The sequence below is a fragment of the Chiloscyllium punctatum genome, unplaced genomic scaffold (assembly GCF_047496795.1).
Source record: "Chiloscyllium punctatum isolate Juve2018m unplaced genomic scaffold, sChiPun1.3 scaffold_395, whole genome shotgun sequence".
In the NCBI taxonomy this organism is placed as follows: Eukaryota; Metazoa; Chordata; class Chondrichthyes; order Orectolobiformes; family Hemiscylliidae; genus Chiloscyllium; species Chiloscyllium punctatum.
The window spans coordinates 131568-151981 of NW_027310129.1; the positions used below are offsets into that span (position 1 = coordinate 131568).

At 46.0% G+C, this 20414-nt stretch overlaps 1 protein-coding gene across 1 annotated transcript in view; it reads left to right on the forward strand.

Annotated features, from left to right (window-relative positions):
* LOC140472648 (metabotropic glutamate receptor 1-like) overlaps positions 1 to 10970 on the forward strand; it is a gene marked incomplete at its 5' end in the record, with an annotated part of 97555 nt that extends 86585 nt beyond the window's left edge. The window contains 2 exons of the mRNA XM_072567507.1: positions 5064 to 6191; positions 9041 to 10970. Of these exons, the coding sequence (XP_072423608.1) occupies positions 5064 to 5922 (859 nt within the window). The remainder of the gene's footprint in view (positions 1 to 5063; positions 6192 to 9040) is intronic.
* Positions 10971 to 20414: the final 9444 nt, after the last annotated feature.

A 20414-nucleotide genomic window follows, 5' to 3' on the forward strand; every position in this document is an offset into this window, starting at 1 on the left:
AACCTTGTCAAACGCCTTACTGAAGTCCATATAGATCACATCTACTGCTCTGCCCTCATCAATCCTCTTTGTTTCTTCTTCAAAAACTCAATCACATTTGTGAGACATGATTTCCCATGCACAAAGCCATGTTGACTATCCCTCATCAGTCCTCGCCTTTCCAAATACATGTAGATCCTGTCCCTCAGGATTCCCTCCAACAACTTGCCCACCACCGACATCAGGCTCACTGGTCTATAGTTTCCTGGCTTGTCCTTACCACCTTTCTTAAACAGCGGCACCACATCAGCCAACCTCCAGTCTTCTGGCACCTCATCTGTGACTATCAATGATATAAATATTTCAGCCAGGGGCCCAGCAATCACTTCCCTAGCTTCCCACAGAGTTCTCGGTTACACCTGTTCAGGTCCTGGGGATTTATCCACTTTTATGCGTTTCAAGACATCCAGCACCTCCTCCTCTGTAATATGAAATTTTTCAAGATGTCACTATCTATTTCTCAACATTCTATATCTTCATGTTCTTCTCCACAGTAAACACTGATGCAAAATACGCGTTTAGTATCTCCCCCATCTCCTGCAGCTCCACACGTAGGCTGCCTTGTTGATATTTGAGGAGCCCTAATCTCTCCCTAGTTACACTTTTGTCCTTAATGTATTTATAAAATCCCTTTGCATTCTCCTTAACCCTATTTGCTAAAGCTATTTCTTGTCCCCTTTTTGCCCTCCTGATTTCCCTGTTGAGTATACTCCTACTGTCCTAGAAGCAAAGGCGTTCTTCTGCAGCTGTACAGGGCCCTGGTGAGACCATACCTGGAGTACTGTGTGCAGTTCTGGTCTCCAAATTTGAGGAGAGACATTCTGGCTATTGAGGGAGTGCAGCGTAGGTTCACGAGGTCAATTCCTGGAATGGTGGGATTACCTTACACTGAAAGACTATACTGACTGGGCTTGTATACCCTTGAGTTTAGAAGACTGAGAGGGGATCTGATTGAGACATAGAAGATTATTAAAGGACTGGAAACTCTGGAGGCAGGAAACATGTTTCCGCTGATGGGTGAGTGCTGAACCAGAGGACACAGCTTAAAAATACGGGGTAGACCATTTAGGACAGAGATGAGGAGAAACTTCTTCACCCAGAGAGTGGTGGCTGTGTGGAATGCTCTGCCCCAGAGAGCAGTGGAGGCCCAGTCTCTGGATTCATTTAAGAAAGAGTTGGATAGAGCTCTCAAGGATAGTGGAATCAAGGGTTATGGAGATAAGGCAGGAACAGGACATTGATTAAGGATGATCAGCCATGATCATATTGAATGGTGGTGCAGGCTCGAAGGACAGAATGGCTGACTTCTGCACCTATTGTCTATTGTCTATTGTCTTTATAATTGGTCTCTGCTGTCTATACCTTCTTTCTCTTACTCAAACCCTCAATTTCTCTCATCATCCAGCCCCTATACCTACCAGCCTTTCCTTTCACCCTAACAAGAATATACTGTCACTGGATTCTCGTTTTCTCATTTTTGAAGGCTTCCCGTTTTCCAGCTGTCCCTTTACCTGCCATATACCTGCCACAAAAACAGAAACTGCTGGAGAAAATCAGCAGGTCTAGCAGCATTTGTCTTTAGAAATGATCTCCCATGCAGAAAGCCATGCTGACTATCCTAATCAGTCCTTGCCATTCCAAATACATGTAAATCCAGTCCCTGAGGATTCCCTCCAACAATTTGCCCACAACACTCCAGGTGCAGAGGTGATGGCTTGGTGGTATTATCACTGGACTATTAATCCAGAGACCCAGACAAAGTCCAGGGATCCGGGTTTGAATCCTGCCATGGCAGATGATGGAATTTGAACTCAATTTTTAAAAATCTGGAATTAAGAGTCTAATGATGACCATGAATCCATTGTTGGGAACAATCTATCTGGTTCCCTAATTCTCTTTAGAGAAGGGAACTTCCATCCTTACCTGGTCTGGCCTACATGTGACTCCAGGCCCACTGCAATGTGGTTAACTCTCAAGTGCCCTCTGGGCAATTAGAGATGGGAAATGAATGCTAACCAGTGATGCTCTCTTCCTATGAATGAATTAAGTGAAGAAAGGTCCAGTGATCCTCTTCAGAAGTAACCATCCTTTGGCTCATATTCATTAATACTCTTGCTTAACAAAAATTTACCCATCTTAGACTTAAAACTAATAACTGATCTAACAACAAATGCCATTTGGGTCAGCCAGTTCTGCCGCTAGGATAACTGACTGAAATATCCACTTTAAATTTCAATATCCTGAAGGTCTGTGATACAGCAATCCACTAATACAATGCTCAGTTCATATGACCACATCTCCCCCATCACAAAGACAGCACATGTTCAGTGCTATCTAATGTGACACTGCAATCTCTTGACAAGCTCAACCAATTTGATATAGGGCTTCACTAGTTCAGGGTTTGGAAACATAATGGTTATGTTACTATATCCAGGGAATGCAAGTTTGAATCTGACCATGCCAGTTTGAGGAAATGAATTCCAATTTTTAAAAAGGGACATTAAAGAAAACTGGCATCCGCAACAGACCTCCATATAAAATTCCATTGCCTTATTTGTTTTGATTGACATTAAGACAGAAACAGACATTAAATTTTGATTGAGTGACGATTATAACATCCTTGGCACCCACCACACTCTCTATCCTGCTCCCTGGTCACTGTCACAAACTGAATAAGACACAACTAAACACTACATTAAAATCCTAACCCTCTCCATCTAAAAGTCCACTTGGGTCTATCTCGCTTATATAATAAAAACCTCCCTTTACTTCAGCCCACCTGTGTTCAAACATGCATTTGTCACCTCAAGAATCAACTACTCAAGTTCTCTCCTTGGCCACTTTTCATCAACTTGCTTCCACTCACTTCAAGTCATCCAAAACTCAGCTATTCTTAATATATTCCTGTCAAGTCTCAATGCTCAATCACTCCCATCCTCAATGATCTACAGGTCCAATAAAACTCACACTTAAAACTCTTCAATCTAACAAAAACAAAAATGGTCGAAATGTTCAGCAGGCCAAGCATCTTCTGTGGAAAGAAATGGAGATGGTTTTTCAAGTTGAGGTGACCTTTCAGCATTCTGGCTGGTGAAAACTGGCTTTTATCTGAAAGGGTGAGGTTGATTGGATGAATATTGAGCTGGATAAATGATGGATGTATGGCTGTATCAATTGGTCAATGGGTGGTTACATTAACAAATCTGTAGAAGAAAGGGTAGTTGTCCATGTTGCTGGTTAGACGGTTAGAAGGAAGGATAAGTAGCTGGATGAATGACTGGCTGGTTGGATGATTTGCTTGGAAATTTATTGTTTGGATAATTGAATAAAAGAATGCCTTGTTGAATTATCCCATCTGGATTATTGGTTAGAAGTATCCTGTCTATTTGATGTTCTGGTTGGACACCTAGTTAGATATCTGGGTGGGTACTGGTCAACTGAATAGTTGGATGGTTTGGTTAATTTCTATTTGATTGGTTACTTGGATAATAGGTTAGACTAACGGATACCCAGATTATAGGTTGGATGAATGTAATAATTGAAAGGATGAAAAATCCAATAATAAATCACTGGCTGACTGAATAAAGAGTTATCTAGATGTACATATTCCTGTTATTCTTATTTCATTTATTATTCTCATATGTAGCTTGGCACAGCAAAAGGTTTTGTTTTGCATGCAGATCACACCATACAAAGTGCTTTAGGGTAATAGAACAGAGCAAAGAATGCAATGTTACAGCTGCAGAGAATGTGCACAAAGAACGAGATCAACACTTAAATTTAAAATTTGACAAGTCCATTCAGAAGTCTGATCAAAGCAAGGAAGACGCTGTTCTTGAATCTTTTGGTTCATGTATTTAAGCTTTTGTACCTTCTGCCTGACAGAAGAGGTTGGGAGAGATTATAACTGAGCTGGCAGGGGTCTTTGATCATGTTGGCTGCCTTTCCCAGGCAGTGAGAAGGATAAATGGAGGTACAAAAGTATGGATGGAATATAGGTGTTAACCTGTTTTGATTGAGTGGCTGGGTAATTCGATAGGCTGCTAGCTGATTGGTGGGATGGCTCATTGGCTGGATATAGTGCAGAATGTATTGATGAATAGATAGAGATATTGAAGAAAAGATGATTGGTGGTAGGATGTCTGGCCCACTGGCTTGATGAGTAGATGGATCAATTGATATGTGCATCACTGGATAAAGACTGATAGGTGTGCCAAATGTTTGGAGAGGTAGATTGCCAGCAAGGTACTTGAATGGCTAGCTACCTGAAGCTACAGTCTGCTGATAGATGAATGTCTGGCTGGTTTAGTGAGAGATTGGATAGATGGAGAGATAGTTGGTTGGTTTGTTGGGGAGGCGGGGGGGGGGGGGGGGGTTGTTGCTTGTTTGGAAGAAAAATGGGATGAAACAGCAAATTCTCAAACTAAACATAAAGGATTTAAGAGGAATGTTCATTTTATTGCAAAGCCAAAGAGTGTATGCCAAAATCAATCAATAAACATTGCTTTGTTCTCAATGGATAATTTCCCTGATCTCACTGCGCAATAGTTGTTTTTAATGTAATTATTCCAAATTTCTTAAGTAATAGCTTAACTTGTATTGAATTAATTGTTTTTTTCTGACCAGTCAAGTGAACTCTCAACAACTCAGTCCAGCCCAAATAGGCCTAAGCCCACATTACCAATTTGCCCCAGATCAAATTTCTTTTTTTTTAAACACATAGAATAATGCTTTATAAGGGATATTATTGTCCCTGTGAATACTGGGCATGATATATAACTAATGCAATGAATTGCAATTATATAAATTGCACAATGTAATTTGCAACATGAAATTACCATGAACTTTGCATGTGAAACCAATTTATTTTGCTGTTCTTCAGCGTGTTTTTTTTACCCATTCGGAGTGGCAATCCCATTTTAAAATGCAAGTATAGAGAGGAGAATTGTAAAATCGACTGTGAAAATATTCAGCTGCAGTTTTGGTGCAAAAGGTTTTAACTGGGAATTTACATCTTTCCCCAGTTCCAATGGGAAGTCTGTGTCATGGTCTGAACCAGGAACTGGACGGCCAGCGAAGGGACAGCACATGTGGCATAGACTGTCCGTCCATGTGAAGAGCAAAGATGTTGCATCTAATCAGACAGCTGTAATCAAACCCCTGACTAAACCATACCAGAACCAGATCAAAAACCTCAGCTTCTCAGATGCAAGCACAAAAGCCCTTTACAATGTTGTGGAAGAAGATGAAAGTGAACCATTGAGACTCGACATTCCCAATAGTCCAGAAATGATGTTGCAGAGACGAGCAATGTCTATCACACAGCTTAAAGAAATGGAAGATCCCCAGTTCTTCATTTCTGATCAGTTGCAAAAAGATGTTTCTTCACAACAGTCCATAATGGATCAGTTGCACGGAGTGGTCAATACATTTACAACTAATATGACTGATCTTAATTCAGTGCTTACTGTGCCCGTGCCAATGCCTGGGAATGGGGTGACGCCATTGTACCAGCTTGACGAACAAGTGCTCCCACTTCAGATGACTACCTTCAATCCTCAACCCATCTCACCTGTTGAGGAGGAGGAGGAGGAGGAGGAGGAGGAGGAAGAGGAGGAGGATGAGGAGAGTGAAAGGTTCAACCTCATTGACGACTTCATTTATGACAACACTGAGAACCAGGAGGAACTGGTTGTCCCCAACAAACTCATGTTGGAGGACTCTCCAGCACTCACACCTCCATCCCCCTTCCGAGATTCAGTGGCATCAGGCAGCTCCGTTCCCAGCTCCCCCATCTCTGAATCAGTGCTGTGTACCCCACCCAATGTAACCTATGCTTCTGTCATTCTGAGAGACTACAAACAAACTTCCTCAACTCTCTGAAGATTTAACTCATATAATGAGAAGTTGTAGTTTGCTGGAGATTTCAACATGAAATATTCAAGGGGGAAGGGGGAGGTGTGGTTGGGGGCACATGCAATGACTAAGTTTTGAAACATTTGAAAATTAAAAAGGAAAACAGTTTATTATCCCAGTTGTCTGTACAGTCAAGATGCCTGTAATTATGTGATTAGAGTTCCCTTGCTAAGTCCGGGAAACATCTAGATTATGTAGCAACTCAGAACAATAGTTTCAGAAACATTATTGTAGAGGTAGGCATGTTAAAATATGCTATTTTATTGCATACTTCTTTCATTTCAAATAGTTATTGTATTATAATTGTTGGGCAGTCTGATATTTCACTTTGTGCCAACTGCCAACTGTTAATACCAACTGTCAGGTGAACTGCTGTGTTAGTTATGTGTGTATGTTTATTGGGTAGCAAAGGCTGTAGCTTCTTATTTGCAAATCAAAACTGGGTCAACAAGATCAACTCATCAACAATAATCTGCAATGTGTTCAAATCCTGGAGTTCTTTATTCCTCACAGTTTGCCTCACCTGTGACAAGCAACCCATTTAGGGTGGGTCACCGTGTAACATTTATATCTGCTACCTAACGGAAAATGGTGCTTTATCTGCTTTTAAATACAAATGGCACCCTGTCACAAGAGGACCTGTTATTCTTGCTTCCCCCAGAAGTAGGGGCGATAAGCTCTCCACCCATTACAACCATTTCTTGAGTGCTTCTTCCAAACCTGAGGAATGCCACAGTAGTACAGACAGGAATTGCTGGAGAAATGCAGCTGGTCTGGTAACATCGGTGGAGAGAGAAACAAGTTGAAGTTTCGAGTCCAAAATGACTCTTCTTCAGAAACTTGTTTGAAATGCCACAGGAAGTTGGCTCTTGTTGAGATGCTTTCTTTCATACACAGTGTTGGAACTATTGATGAAAAAAAGCTGTGGTTGCCAGATGCATTGGAAAAGCTGCAGAATCTGCAGTTTTACTCTCTGGAGAGCAATGATTATAAATAAACTTCTTCTTGAGATATTTCGTGATAATGAACAATCCATAAGATTCAGAATATGGGCCATGATTCAGGCTTGTCACCTTTATTTTCTGAAATAAATAACTCAGCATTGATCTACTTTCGGAATGAACTTGAGGCAAAACCAGGGAATAGCTTTGAATTTTCGGCTCTGTTTTTTTTGGAAGATTCCTTTGGAAATCTTGCACAAATGGTTAAAAAGCAACATGATCTATGGTGTGCAATAGTGATAGCAGTGGTCAGTGCTTCTTATGTAATTTCCATCTCAGGTACACAAGCAACCAACATAACGTTAAGTTCCAACGCATTTGACAAAGAAAGATGCAGTTTTTGTTCTCATTTCTGTTTCATTGTTTCTATTTTCTGTCAATCTTAATCAGTCTGACAATCTGAAACTTGTACTTAGTGTAAAACATACATACATTTGTAGTATATTTTCCAAGTTTGAAACTGCAACATGAATTTTGCCCAGAAGTACTTTTGTGTTTTCAAATATTCTACAACGTAAAGCTTGAAGTGTAAATTTTAGAAATATTCTGCCTCTGCAGCACCCAATTTCTCAAACATGAAGTGGCACTCTTTTAAAAAAATACTCTTATCCCCCTCTCCACAGTCTTGTGCTAAACACTTCTGAGATCATCTGAAACAGAAACAGCAAATGCTGGAAATATTCAGCAGGTCACACTCTTTGTCTCTCCACAGATGCTGCTTGAGCTGCTGATTACTTCCAGCATCTTCCATTATTTCAGATTTCCAGAATCCACAGTATTTTGCAAGGTAGTAATCATGATCCCCATGTGGTACATCACTAGATTCAACACCTCCAACATCACATTTTCACCATTTACAGATGCCAGCACCTAGGTTAGTAGCAGTAACACCTCAAGGACAGAAGACTGATTGAGAGAATTAAGCGCATGATCTAGGCTGACATTCCATTCAAGATGAGGGAATCTTTCAGATGAAATATTAGACTAAAATCCTTCCGATGTGTCCTTTCAAGCTAATCTAACAATCCCTGCAGTATTCAGAAAAGCAGGGGTTTTCTCCTTAGTGACACAGCCAATGCTTATCTCTCAATCAACATCATGAAGAAGACATCATCAACAACTATTGATATTCATAGGAGCTTTCTAGACACAAATTGGTTGTTGTGTCTCTGACACAAGCATAATTTCAATACTTCAGGAATAATTCATCATCTGTAAAGTATTCCAAAATGATTGGAGGTCATAAAAGGGTCCCTTTTTCTATTGGACCTTTCATAAATCTTGGGCCAAAATTATGACAGACAATTGTTCCCAAAGATGCTCTGTGATAAACTGACCCACCCACTTTATGCTCCCATGGCTGCACTCAGTTAGAATTGTAACACCACTGAACTTATTCTGCAATTGTGCCCAGAAACCATAATTTGAAAACAGCCTTCTAGCACAACCTTTGACGTTATTTTTCCATACAAGCTATAGTCCTAAATCTAAATATACCTCTCCACCTTGTTCCCTTAACCGTGGATTTAATCTTCTCTTACATGTTGTTGTAGCCTCAATAAATGTAAGGTGTTCACCTTTGTCACTAAAATTAAGACCATGCATTCAGCTTTCTCTGCTGTTTCACTCCTATTAACCCCATCAAGGCAAAGGGTCCCCTACACACAATCTGAATTTGCATCTTTGTCTCCTCTGTGTCCCCTCATGCCCTCTCTGAGCTCACCTTGTCCATGAACCCTTGATCATATGCCCACCACACTGCTGACTATCTCTACTGATATGATTGCAGTTCTCTCTCCTGAAAAGATTCTTCCCCCCATATTGTCCATTTTTAAATCTCTCAGAATCATCCATTTTCAAAAGGCTCACCCTTAACCGGTCTATCCATACTCATTGCTGACCACCTCCAGCTCCCTTGCCTGTCTGAAGCCTTTTTAATGTTGCATGGCTTACCAGGCTCTCCCAAAGTCACAGTGGTAGCTGGTAGGTATTTGCTATGAGCGCTGAGCCTTGCAAAGTTGGCCCTTAAGTACTTAGTGACTTCTTCCAGCTATGCAACAATATTCTCCTGATTAATCCCTCAGTGACGTTCAGATTCTGCCTTGCGCCGTTCACCAGTTGTGATGCTGACTAGCCTGTGACCTCCACCACCTGGGAGGACAAGGACAGCGGACCCATGGGAACACCACCACCTGCAAGTCAACACACTCGACTTAGATGTGCATCACCTTCATCGCTTATTGGGTCGACATTGTGGGTACTCACTACACATCAGCACTGTGGATGCAGCGCCACCACATGGACAGCAGCGACTCATGAAGGTGATCCTCTAGCGAATACCGACCGGCCATCCAGGGTGGGCAATTAATGCCAATAACATTCGCATCCCAAAAACTGGTAACACAAACCACTGAAGGAGCTTTTGACTTACGAGGCCAAGTTAACAGCCAGCATCAGAACATTTAAGATGCTTGATCCTGGGGAAAAAAAAACATTGAGTCGAGTCTTGACTTTTTCCAAGTTGATTACCTACAGCATAAGGAGCAGTAATTTGTACCGGCTTCCGCTTAGATTTTATCTGTTCCCTTGAAGTAAAAATTGCCAAGTATTTGATTAAACCAAAGGATGCGGTGACCGGTCTATGTGAATTGAGAAACTGGTTAATTCTGACCTAATTGCGTATCCTGTTATTATTTCTGTGTTCCACATAAGAAGTTCTAGAAGTGCTCCAAGTAAATAAACACTGCGACCCTGCACTCTCCATCTGGGGCCTTCCACACGCCGCAATGAAGCATTAGGAAATCTAGGACAACTAATTCTAGTGCATCACAATCCTCAGGACTGGGTTCACCTCCTGCAAGCCACAGCCAATTGCAAAGCCATCTGTGCAAATGAAAATCTACCATCGCCAACCTGCTCGGTCCTGCATTCCACATTCTGCGTCAGTGTCATATTGACTTTTAGGGAAAAAAAGACTTTTGTGTCTCCAAGACTGGAGTTGAACTGTTTTAACAACTGAACCAAAACAGCCACAAATCCCAGACCCTGGACGAAAAACACCTTTTAAAATATCACAAGCAAATGTTGCTTCTAATTTTGGGTTTTTACCCGAATTCAGTTTAGATTTGACTTTTATGTTAATTACATATTTAAGTATTGATAAATTGATCGTAGTTGTGCACTGTTAACTATCTGTGTCGAGATTTTAAAAAAAGATTGAGTGTGTTTTTGGCTGTTCAACATTTATGAACTTGTAAACTGCAAATGTAAAAAGTCTCTAGCGAAATAATGTAATTTGACAGCAGATGGCAATAAATGAGGTTCCATTTACTCTGGTAAGAAATTTTCTATTGTATAAAAGTTTTAACCCAACTTTGTTAGAAAACCTCCTTGGCATAGTAAAAGAACAGTAAATATTTTATGCTTAATTTTGATTTTTTTCTTTGCATTTTAAGAATAACCCTGTGCTTGTCGAGTGATATTGGCTCCCAGTCTGACAATACCTCAATTTTAAAATTGTCATTTTTAAAATTCTCATTCCCTCACGTTGCCTTGTCGATCTCTATCTTGGTAACATCCTCCAGTGCTACAGCCCACTGTTTCTGGTCTCTTCCACATCCATTTCCGTTTATCTGCTCCGTGCAGCTTTCTCACCCTCAGCTTTAGTGGTTTTTTCCCTCCTCATTTAAGATGCTCCTTCAAACCTACCTCTTCAACCAAGCTTTTGAGAATCTGTTCTAATATATCATGTGGCTTGGTGTCAAATTTTGTTTGATAATACTCCTGTGAGGTGACTGGATGATTTAAAACTTTAGAGGTGCTATATAAATGCAAGTTATTGTTGTTGTAACTCATGAAGTATCAAAATTCTGTCATAAGTACCAATTTTTGATTCAATCTGTTAGAATTTGGTTGCAGCAAGACTGGAGGCAAGGACTATTAGGTGTCAGTGAATCAGTTATTAACAACTTAATTTGCAATGATATATTTTGATCCATGAGCTGTAATTAAATAAAGAAGGTGTGAAATATTGGTCTCTTATCATTCAATATATTATTATTAGGCCACAGTGTACTGTCTGAATGTATAAGATCTGCACCTTGGGAAAGAGGTCAGCATTGCAAGGGTGCTAATGCTAAATCAAGGATGGAAACTTCTCAAAATGACTGTAAGCAAGTCCTGATCTCATTTCCTCTAGGGTTCCAAATGCCTTGATCCCCAACCCCAAACAGATCTGCTGAGTAAATCCAGCATTTGCTGCCCCTATTTCTGATGGATGTGTGTAATTAGGTGACTGATCAGACATAATCTAACTTAATGACAATAGAAATCAGGTTCCGGAAGGAAATGACATACTCCTGCTCTTGTTTATCTAATGTAACCCTGTAGCCATGAGTGTGGTTTGGCTCACCAAATGCCAAATGCCTGTGGGCCTGCAGCACATGTTCAGTATGATCCTGTCAGTGTTGCAATTCCACAGTTCCTGTTCTGTGTTTCAAGGCAGTTTCATGGTTGCTCAGATGATGTGGAGCCAAGGTACACAAGGCGGCAAACATCCTCCGATGTGTTGAGTCTGGACAAGTGAGGTAGGCATTGTGGTTGGCCTGAGCCTGTAGGTTTAAGGAACAGGCAAACAGCTGTCCCTCCAGTAAGCTACGAACACACACACACACACACCCCTACCCAGCCAAATTGTGCATTCAAGCAGGTTTTGAATTTTGAACTGTTTTACAATTTCAGATTTGTTCTGTCACCTCATCAAATGATTTGAATATGTAGGAGGTTTAGTTAGTAAGGTTGCAGATGACACCAAAATGGGAGGTATAGTGGACAGCGATGAAGGTTACCTCAAAGTACAAGAGGATCTTGATCATGGCAGATGGAGTTTAATTTAGATAAATGTGAGGTGCTGTATTTTGGAAAGGCAATTCAAGGCAGGACTTATACCCTGAATGGTAAGGTCCTGGGGAGTTTTGCTAAACAAACAGACCTTGAAGTGCAGGTTCATAGTTCCTTGAAAGTGGAGTCGCAGGTAGATAGGATAGTGAAGAAGGCATTTGGTACTTTCCTTTATTGGTCAGAGTATTGAGTATAGGAGTTGAGTACAGGACATTGGTTAATTCATTTTTGGAACATTTCATGCAATTCTGCTCTCCCTACTATAGGAAGGATGTTGTGAAACTTGAAAGGATTCAGAAAAAATTTACAAGGATGTTGCCAGGGTTTGAGAGTTTGAGTTATAGGGAGAGGCTGATTAGGCTGGGGCTGTTTTCCCTGGAGCATTAGAGGCTGAAGAGTGACCTTAGAGAGGTTCGTAAAATCATGAGGGGTATGGTGGAAACTAGTACAACTACAGCATTTGAAAGGCATCTTGATGGGTATATGAATAGGAAGGGTTTAGGGGGATATGGGCCAAATGCTGGCAAAAGGAACTAGAGTAGCATAGGATATCTGGTCGGCATGGACGAGTTGGACTGAAGGGTCTGTTTCTGTGCTGTTTGTCTCGATGACTCTAAATCATGCAGATAGCCACTTCAAAAGCTTCTTCCTGCTTTGAGTGCATATTGATGGTTCATCAGTTCATATGGACCAGTTAAATTTGAAACATTATTATCTATGAAGCATAGAGGTAAAGATTATAATAGTAATATTTAAGCTCAAAATACCAGGCCAAAGTTATGGGTATGGATGTTTATTTTGGCAGGGCAGTGATGTTTGCCATAGTGTGACCAGTGTACGTAAAATTGTCTGTAGCAAAGGAAGAAGAGAACAACAAGGCATGGCCCCCTACCTTTTGTCAGCAGCTACATGAGCCTTTGCTTTTAAAACTTCAACACCAAAATACCCCTGACAGTGCAGCAAGAGAATTGACAATCATCAAATCCCTTTAAGTTGCCATGCTGGTGGAATGCATGAACTGGTCCAATGCCTACAGCTGCCTCTATACATTCACTTCCAAGGTACAACGCCAATGAAAGAAATGAAAGGAGGCATGCAAGTATATTGTAGAGAGGATGCTTATAGAGCCGTCGGGACCATAAGACATAGGAGTGGAAGTAAGTCATTCAGCCCGAGTCCACTCCGCCATTCAATCATGGCTGATGGGCATTTCAACGCCAATTACCTGCACTCTCCCCATATACTTTAATTCCTCGCGAGATTAAGAATGTACCAATCATTGTCTTTAATGTCCCAACCTCCATTGCACTCCATGGCAATGAATTCCACAGGCGCACCACTCTTTGGCACCACTCAAGGACAGAATGTATTTGCTTAGAACTAAAAAAAACAGATATACCAGTACATCTGGGGAACAGGAAAACAACAAGGAACAATCAGACTAAAAATAATTAACAGTGGGAGGGCAGCTTTTATAGGATGAAAACAAATCCGGCCCAGATAAATTGGCATCAAAGACTGTCGGGCAAACTGTAACCTATCAAAGAAGCTGCTTTTAAAGACAAGATATTTTGGATAACATCAAAGTACATTGCCATGATGAGGGAAAGATAGAGATTAAGATGAAACAGAAAGTTTATTTACAACAGATGTCAGGTGGATAATTGAAAATCAGGCTCAATATAGAAGATTTAGAGGGGCATTGTAAAGAGAAGCAAAAAGAGAGCATGAGAAGAGTCAGGCAGCTAATACAAAGGAAATCCAAAAAAAACTTTCATTGACATATTAAAAGGAGCAGTGGGTCAACGCAGGATATAATCCAGGGTTTATACATGAAGGTAGAAGCATATCTTAGGCATTAGTAATCAGTATTTATCATCAATATATACCAAAATGGTCCCTGAGTTATAAAGAGAAAAATGACACACTCGGTGTGTTAAAATTTGATAAGAGGGAGTAGTCAGAGAGGTTGTTTGTACTTAAGGTTCATAGGTCACCAGGATTTGATGAAATACATCCAAGGTAATGGAGGGAAGATGAAAATTCTTAAGGCATTGACTCTAATTTCTGATCTTCCCTTGATACAGGAATGGTACCGCAGAATTGCAAATTTTACACTTTATTCAATCTAATCTAATTTAATCATTATCAGATTAATGTTAATAGCCTAATAATCAATCACTCATCAAGGAGTGATCAACTCCATGGGTTTAGTTTATTTAAAACAACAGAACAGATTTAAAGTTACAAAGGAGAAACTCAACATTGTATACACACAGCACCTGGAATTCTTAAAGGGAAGGATAAATTCAGCAATGACAGGTCTGTCAGAATTTGTGGAGAAATTAATGATCACTTGGGCAAATATGAATAAATTAAAATATTCATGTTGGATTTCCTTAAGGGCAAATCATGTTTAACTAACTTGCTTGATTTTTTTAATGAGGTCACAGACACAGTAGATGAAGATAATGTCATTGACACGGACTTCCAAAAAGCATTTGATAAAATGCTGCACTATACACTGTTGAGTACATGGACTAGATGGGACAGTAATGACATGAAATGACATGAAGTGACAGGAAACAGGGAATAGTGAACAGAATTTCCTTGACTAAAGGAAGATTTATAGTGGTGTCCGTTAGGGTAGGCATGAGGACCCTTTACAAACAGAATAATCCTAAAAGGGATTTGGAACAGAAGGATCTGGGGAAATATATGTGCACTAACCATTGGAGTTTACAGGGAGGCTGAGAGCAATTGATCAATTTTGTATGGTCCTGGATTTTATAAATAGGATCATAAAGTTCAAAAGCAAGGAAGTTACATTAAACCTGTCAAAATCCACATCAACAAAAGTAATGTGCCCAACTTTGTGTGACATACTTTATGAAAGATATGGAGGCTTTGAAACTATTGCAAAAAAGATTCCCACACTCATTTTCTCTCCTCAAACTTCCTCCCTGTTCTCTCTTCATCCCCTCAATCCTCTATCTGTCCTTCCCTATCCCTCCTTTCCTTCCTCTTTGCTCACCTCCTTCCCCCTCTCTCCTCCTCTTGCAACCATTCCCTTTCAGACCTTTTTCTGCCTTCCCAGAAACCTGACCTAGATAGAGAAACAACCCCATCACAGCCCTCTGCCCCACCCACTTCTGCTCCCAACCTCTTTCCCTCCCACCTCCACTTCCCCTCACGCCATCATTCTCCCCTCTTTGCCACCCAACCCACTTTCCTGCCCATACCCATCTACCATCCCTCTCCCATACATACCACCCCTCCCCCACATACTCCTGCCTCCTTCTCACCTCTCCCCCATAAAAACCAACCGTCACTCATCCTGTTTCTACCACTCTCCCCACAAACTCTCCATCTCTTCACAGTCACAAAATGTCTCCCATTCCCTCAGCTCTTCCCCAAATCATTTAATCTCCCCCACTGTCACATCTCACCCCTCCACACACTGTCTTCATTACCTTTATCATCCACCCTTTCTTCACCTTCTTCCTCAAGCCCCAACAACCAACTCTATCCTCAACTCATTACCTCCTTCCACACACCGTCCCACAGCTCCATCCCCAGTCCTAACACACCACCTTTTTCCTTCTCCATCTCTCCCCTTCCACTCCCTCACCCGTTCTCCCCCTTCTGATCCCTCCAACCCATTCACTCATTGTTTTCACTCCCACCTCTCTCTATTACATCTCCATTACCCTCTCCTTTCTCATCCCTCTCTCGCCTCCACAATCCTTTCCACTTCCCAAGCCTTGTCATCTCTAAACAATACCCACTCCCTCTGCCATGATCCTATCAACCTCTTCACCTCCGCTATGCACTCCTCCTCCCCATATGACTCCTTTTCCACACTTTTTCACCTCCACACACAACCTCTTCCACTCCTATGTCTGGTCCTTCCCCAACCCGCTTCCGTAATCGCCCTCCATTTCCCTCTATCTTTTTTCCCCCACCCTCAAACCCAACCACCCCTTCTCCTTAATCGTGCTCTGCCATCCCTTCTTCCCCCTCCCGTACTACCTACTCCACCCCTCCCTACCTTACCTTCCATCCCTCCCCATCCTTACCTAACCACTCCTTCCAATAGTCTGCAATTCCTCAGCTCTTCTGAACCTACCTCACCCACTCCTGCCCTTCTTTCACCATCCCTACTCTCCATCCCTCTCCCATCTTTTCCCTGAACAACATTCCCTCCATTCCATTTCTCTGCATTACCTCTCCATGCACTTCTCCGCCCCCATCTGCACACCTTCCCCTCTGCCTCTTCTCCCATCCCCACACCTTCCCCTCCTCCTCCTTCCCATCCCCACACCTTCCCCTCCTTCTCCTCATCCTCATACCTTCCACTCCTCCTCCATCCCCATCCCCACACCTTCCCCTCCTCCTCCTCCCCATCCTCACCTTCCACTCCTCCTCCATACCCACACCTTCCCCTCTGCTTCCTCCCCAGCCCCTTAGCCTCCTCCCCCATTCCCACCGCCTTCTCCCCATCCCCACACCTTCCCCTCCTCCTCCTCCCCATCCACATACCTTCCCCTTCTCCACCCAGTCCTTCCACCTCCTGCATTCCCATACTTTCTGCTCATCCTCCCCCACACTCACACCTTCCCCTCTTCCTCCTCCTCCCCATCACATTACCCCCTCCTCCTCATTCCTCTCCTCACCACCTCCTCCTCCATCCCAACATACCCCTCCTCCTACTATTCCCACCCTCCAGCCCCACACCTTTCCCTCCTCCTCCCCACCAATGTCACACCTTCCCCTCCTCCTCCACACCCATATCCCCACCACCCCAGCCCCACATCTTTTTCTCCTCCTCCTCTTCCCCATCCCCACACATTCCCCACCTTCTCCTCCTCCGCTCCCCCACATCCCCACACCTGCCCCTTCTCCACATCTCCACCCTCCATCCCCACAACTTCCCCTCCTCCTTCTCTCCAATCCCCACACCTCCCTGTCCTCCTCATCTCCGCTCCCATCCCCAAACCTTCCACAACTTCCCCTCCTACTCATCCCCACTCCACCTGCACGACATCCCCTCTTCTTCCCACTCATCCCCACACCTTACCTTCCTTCTCCTGCACCACATTCCCTCCTCCTCTCCCAATCATCCCCACACCTTTCCCTCCTCCATCCCCACATCCTTCCCTCCTCCCCACCCTCATCCCCACACCATTTCCTCCTCCTCCCCAACCCACAAATTCCCCTTGTCCTTGCCCCACATTCCCACACATTCCCTTCCTCAAGTCTCCTTGCATTCCACCAACTCCTCCTCCACCTCCCATTCTCACACCATTCACTCCTGCACCCCCATTCCCCACACCTTGCCCTCCTCCTCGCCCCCATCCCCACACATTGCTCCCACATCCACACCTTTCCCTCCTCCCCATTCCCCCAATTCCCCTCCTCCACACCCATCCCCACACATTTCATCCCATTACCCACACCTTCCCTCCTGCTCCCCATCCCCCACACACATTCCCCTCCTTTTTGCCCACTCATCCCCACACCTTTCCCTCTTCCTCTCCCATCCCACCAGCTTCCCCTCCTCCTCGACCCCCACCCCACACCTTCCCTTCCTCCTCCCCATCTCCATAACTTCACCTCCTCCCTCCCCCACCTTCCCCTCCTCCTCACCCCATCCCCACACCTTCCCCTCCTCCTCCCCACCATCCCCACACATTCCCCTTCATTCCCCCAGCTTCACCTTCTCCTCCCCCCATCCATCCCCACACGTCCCACTCCACCACCTCCCCATACTCACACCTTCCCCTCCTCCTGCCCCCCCATCCACACGTTTTTCCTGCACCCCATCCCAACACTTTCCCCTCCTCCCGCAGTCCCAACCCCTCCCACATCCTACACCTTCTCCTCCTCCACCTCCCAATCAACACACCATCACCGCCTCCTGCCCCCATCACCACACTTGCCCCATCTCCTCCTCCACCATTCCCACACATTCCCCACCTCATCCCCCCCATCGCCACACATTGCACCCACATCCCGACACTATCCCGCCTCCTCACCACCATACCTGCACCTTCCCCTCCTCCTCCCCCACACCTTCCCCCTCCTCCCCCACACCCCCGCACCTTTCCCTCCTCCTCACTGCCATCCCCACACCTTCCCCTCCTCCTTCCCCCTCCTCCCCCACACCTTCCCCCCTCCTCCCCCACACCTTCCCCCCTCCTCCCCCACACCTTCCCCCCTCCTCTCCCACACCCTCGCACCTTCCCCTCGTCACTGCCATCCCCACACCTTCCCCTCCTCCTCCAAACCCATCCACATACCTTCTCCTCCTCCTCCACTCCCCATTCCCTTCCCCTCACACCCATACCTTCTCCTCCTCCTGCTCTCCTCCCCATCGACACACCTTCCCCTCCTCCTGATCCGCTATCCCCCTCACCTTCCGCAATTTCCTCTCCTCTCCACCATCTCCACAACTTCCTCTCGTCTTCCTCCTTTCCCCACCATCCTCAAACCTTCCCCACCTCCTCCTCTTCTCACATCTTCCCCTTGTCCCCCTCACCTCCCTTACTCTTCTTTCCCCTAATCCTCCTCATCTCTGCCCCTTTTACCTTTCAGCACCCTCCCTTTCCACATTCTCTTTTTGCCTTTCACTTGCCTTCGTCTCCCTCACCTTAACCCTCCCTATCCTTCCTTCGCCCTCACTCTCTTACCCCCACCTCCCCTCTCTTCTGCCACTCACTATCCTGTCTCCCTCCACTCCCTCACCCTCTTCACCATTTCCTTCCTTCACCCTCACTTACCCACTCATACCCTGCACCTTTCCCCTCATCTCCCTCCCCACTCCCTATCCATATCCCACCACGTTCTTCACTCCCCAGTTCTTTTCTCTACTCTCCTCTCTAACCCTCTCGCACATCCTCCATCCCCTTGCTATCCCTTCTCCATTTTCCCTCACTGCACACCTCACCGCACTGCATCCCCTTACCCACTCCATTCCGTCCCTCAACCACCCTAGCTCCTCTCACATCCCATCATTCCCTCACCATTCTCCCAACTCCATCCTTCCCCCTCCTTCCCCACACCCTCTCCGTCCCTCACCACTCCCGACCCCCATCCCTCACCACTCCCTCCCCATCCCTCACCACACCCTCCCCTCCCCATCCCTCACCACACCCTCCCCTCCCCATCCCTCACCACACCTTCCCCGTCCCTCACCACTCCCTAACCCCATCCCTCACCATTCCCTCCCCTCATCCCTCACCCTACCCTCCCCGTCTCTCATCCCACCTCACCCTACCTCTCCCCGTTCCTCACCACACCCTCCCCCTCCCCGTCCCTCACATTCTCTCCCTCCCCATCCATAACCACACCCTCCTCCATCACTCCCCACTCCCTCCCCTCCCATCCCTCACCTGACCCTGCCACTCACCACACCCTCCCCCTACTCCATCCGTCTCCCCCATCCACCACATTAGGGTGGTGTCTCTGGGTGGGGAGTGGGGACTGTCTCTGGGAGGGGAGTGGGGGCTGTCTCTGTGTGGAGAGTGGGGGGGTTGTTTCTGGGCGGGGAATGGGGACTGTCTCTGTGTGGAGAGTGGGGACTGTCTCTGGGCGGGGAGTGGGAGGGCTGTCGCTGGGTGGGAGTGGGGGGCCGGTCTCTGGGTGGGGAGTGGGTGGTGTCTGTGGGCGGGGGAGTGGGGTCTGTTTCTGGGCGGGGAATAGGGTTGGTGTCTCTGGGCGGGGAGTGGGGGTGGAAGGTGGTGTCTCTGGGCGGGGAGTGGGGGTGGAAGGTGGTGTCTCTGGGCGGGGAGTGGGGGGGGGGTGGTGGTGTCTCTGGGCGGGGAGTGGGGGGTGGTGTCTCTGGGCGGGGAGTGGGGGGGGTGGTGGTGTCTCTGGGCGGGGAGTGGGGGGGGTGGTGTCTCTGGGCGGGGAGTGGGGGGGGTGGTGTCTCTGGGCGGGGAGTGGGGGGGGGTGGTGGTGTCTCTGGGCGGGGAGTGGGGGGTGGTGTCTCTGGGCGGGGAGGGGGGGGTGGTGGTGTCTCTGGGCGGGGAGTGGGGGGTGGTGTCTCTGGGCGGGGAGGGGTGGGTGGTGTCTCTGGGCGGGGAGTGGGGGTGGAAGGTGGTGTCTCTGGGCGGGGAGTGGGGGGGGTGGTGTCTCTGGGCGGGGAGTGGGGGGGGTGGTGTCTCTGGGCGGGGAGTGGGGGGGTGGTGGTGTCTCTGGGCGGGGAGTGGGTGGTGTCTCTGGGCGGGGAGGGGGGGGGTGGTGTCTCTGGGCGGGGAGGGGGGGGGTGGTGGTGTCTCTAGGCGGGGAGTGGGGGGGGAAGGTGGTGTCTCTGGGCGGGGAGTGGGGGGGTGGTGGTGTCTCTGGGCGGGGAGTGGGTGGGGGGGGGTGGTGTCTCTGGGCGGGGAGTGGGTGGGGGGGGTGGTGTCTCTGGGCGGGGAGTGGGGGGGGAAGGTGGTGTCTCTGGGCGGGGGGGTGGTGGTGTCTCTGGGCGGGGAGTGGGGGGGGGTGGTGTCTCTGGGCGGGGAGCTGCCTGTGGGTTGGGAGTGGGGGCGGGCTGTCTGCCTGTGCGGGAAT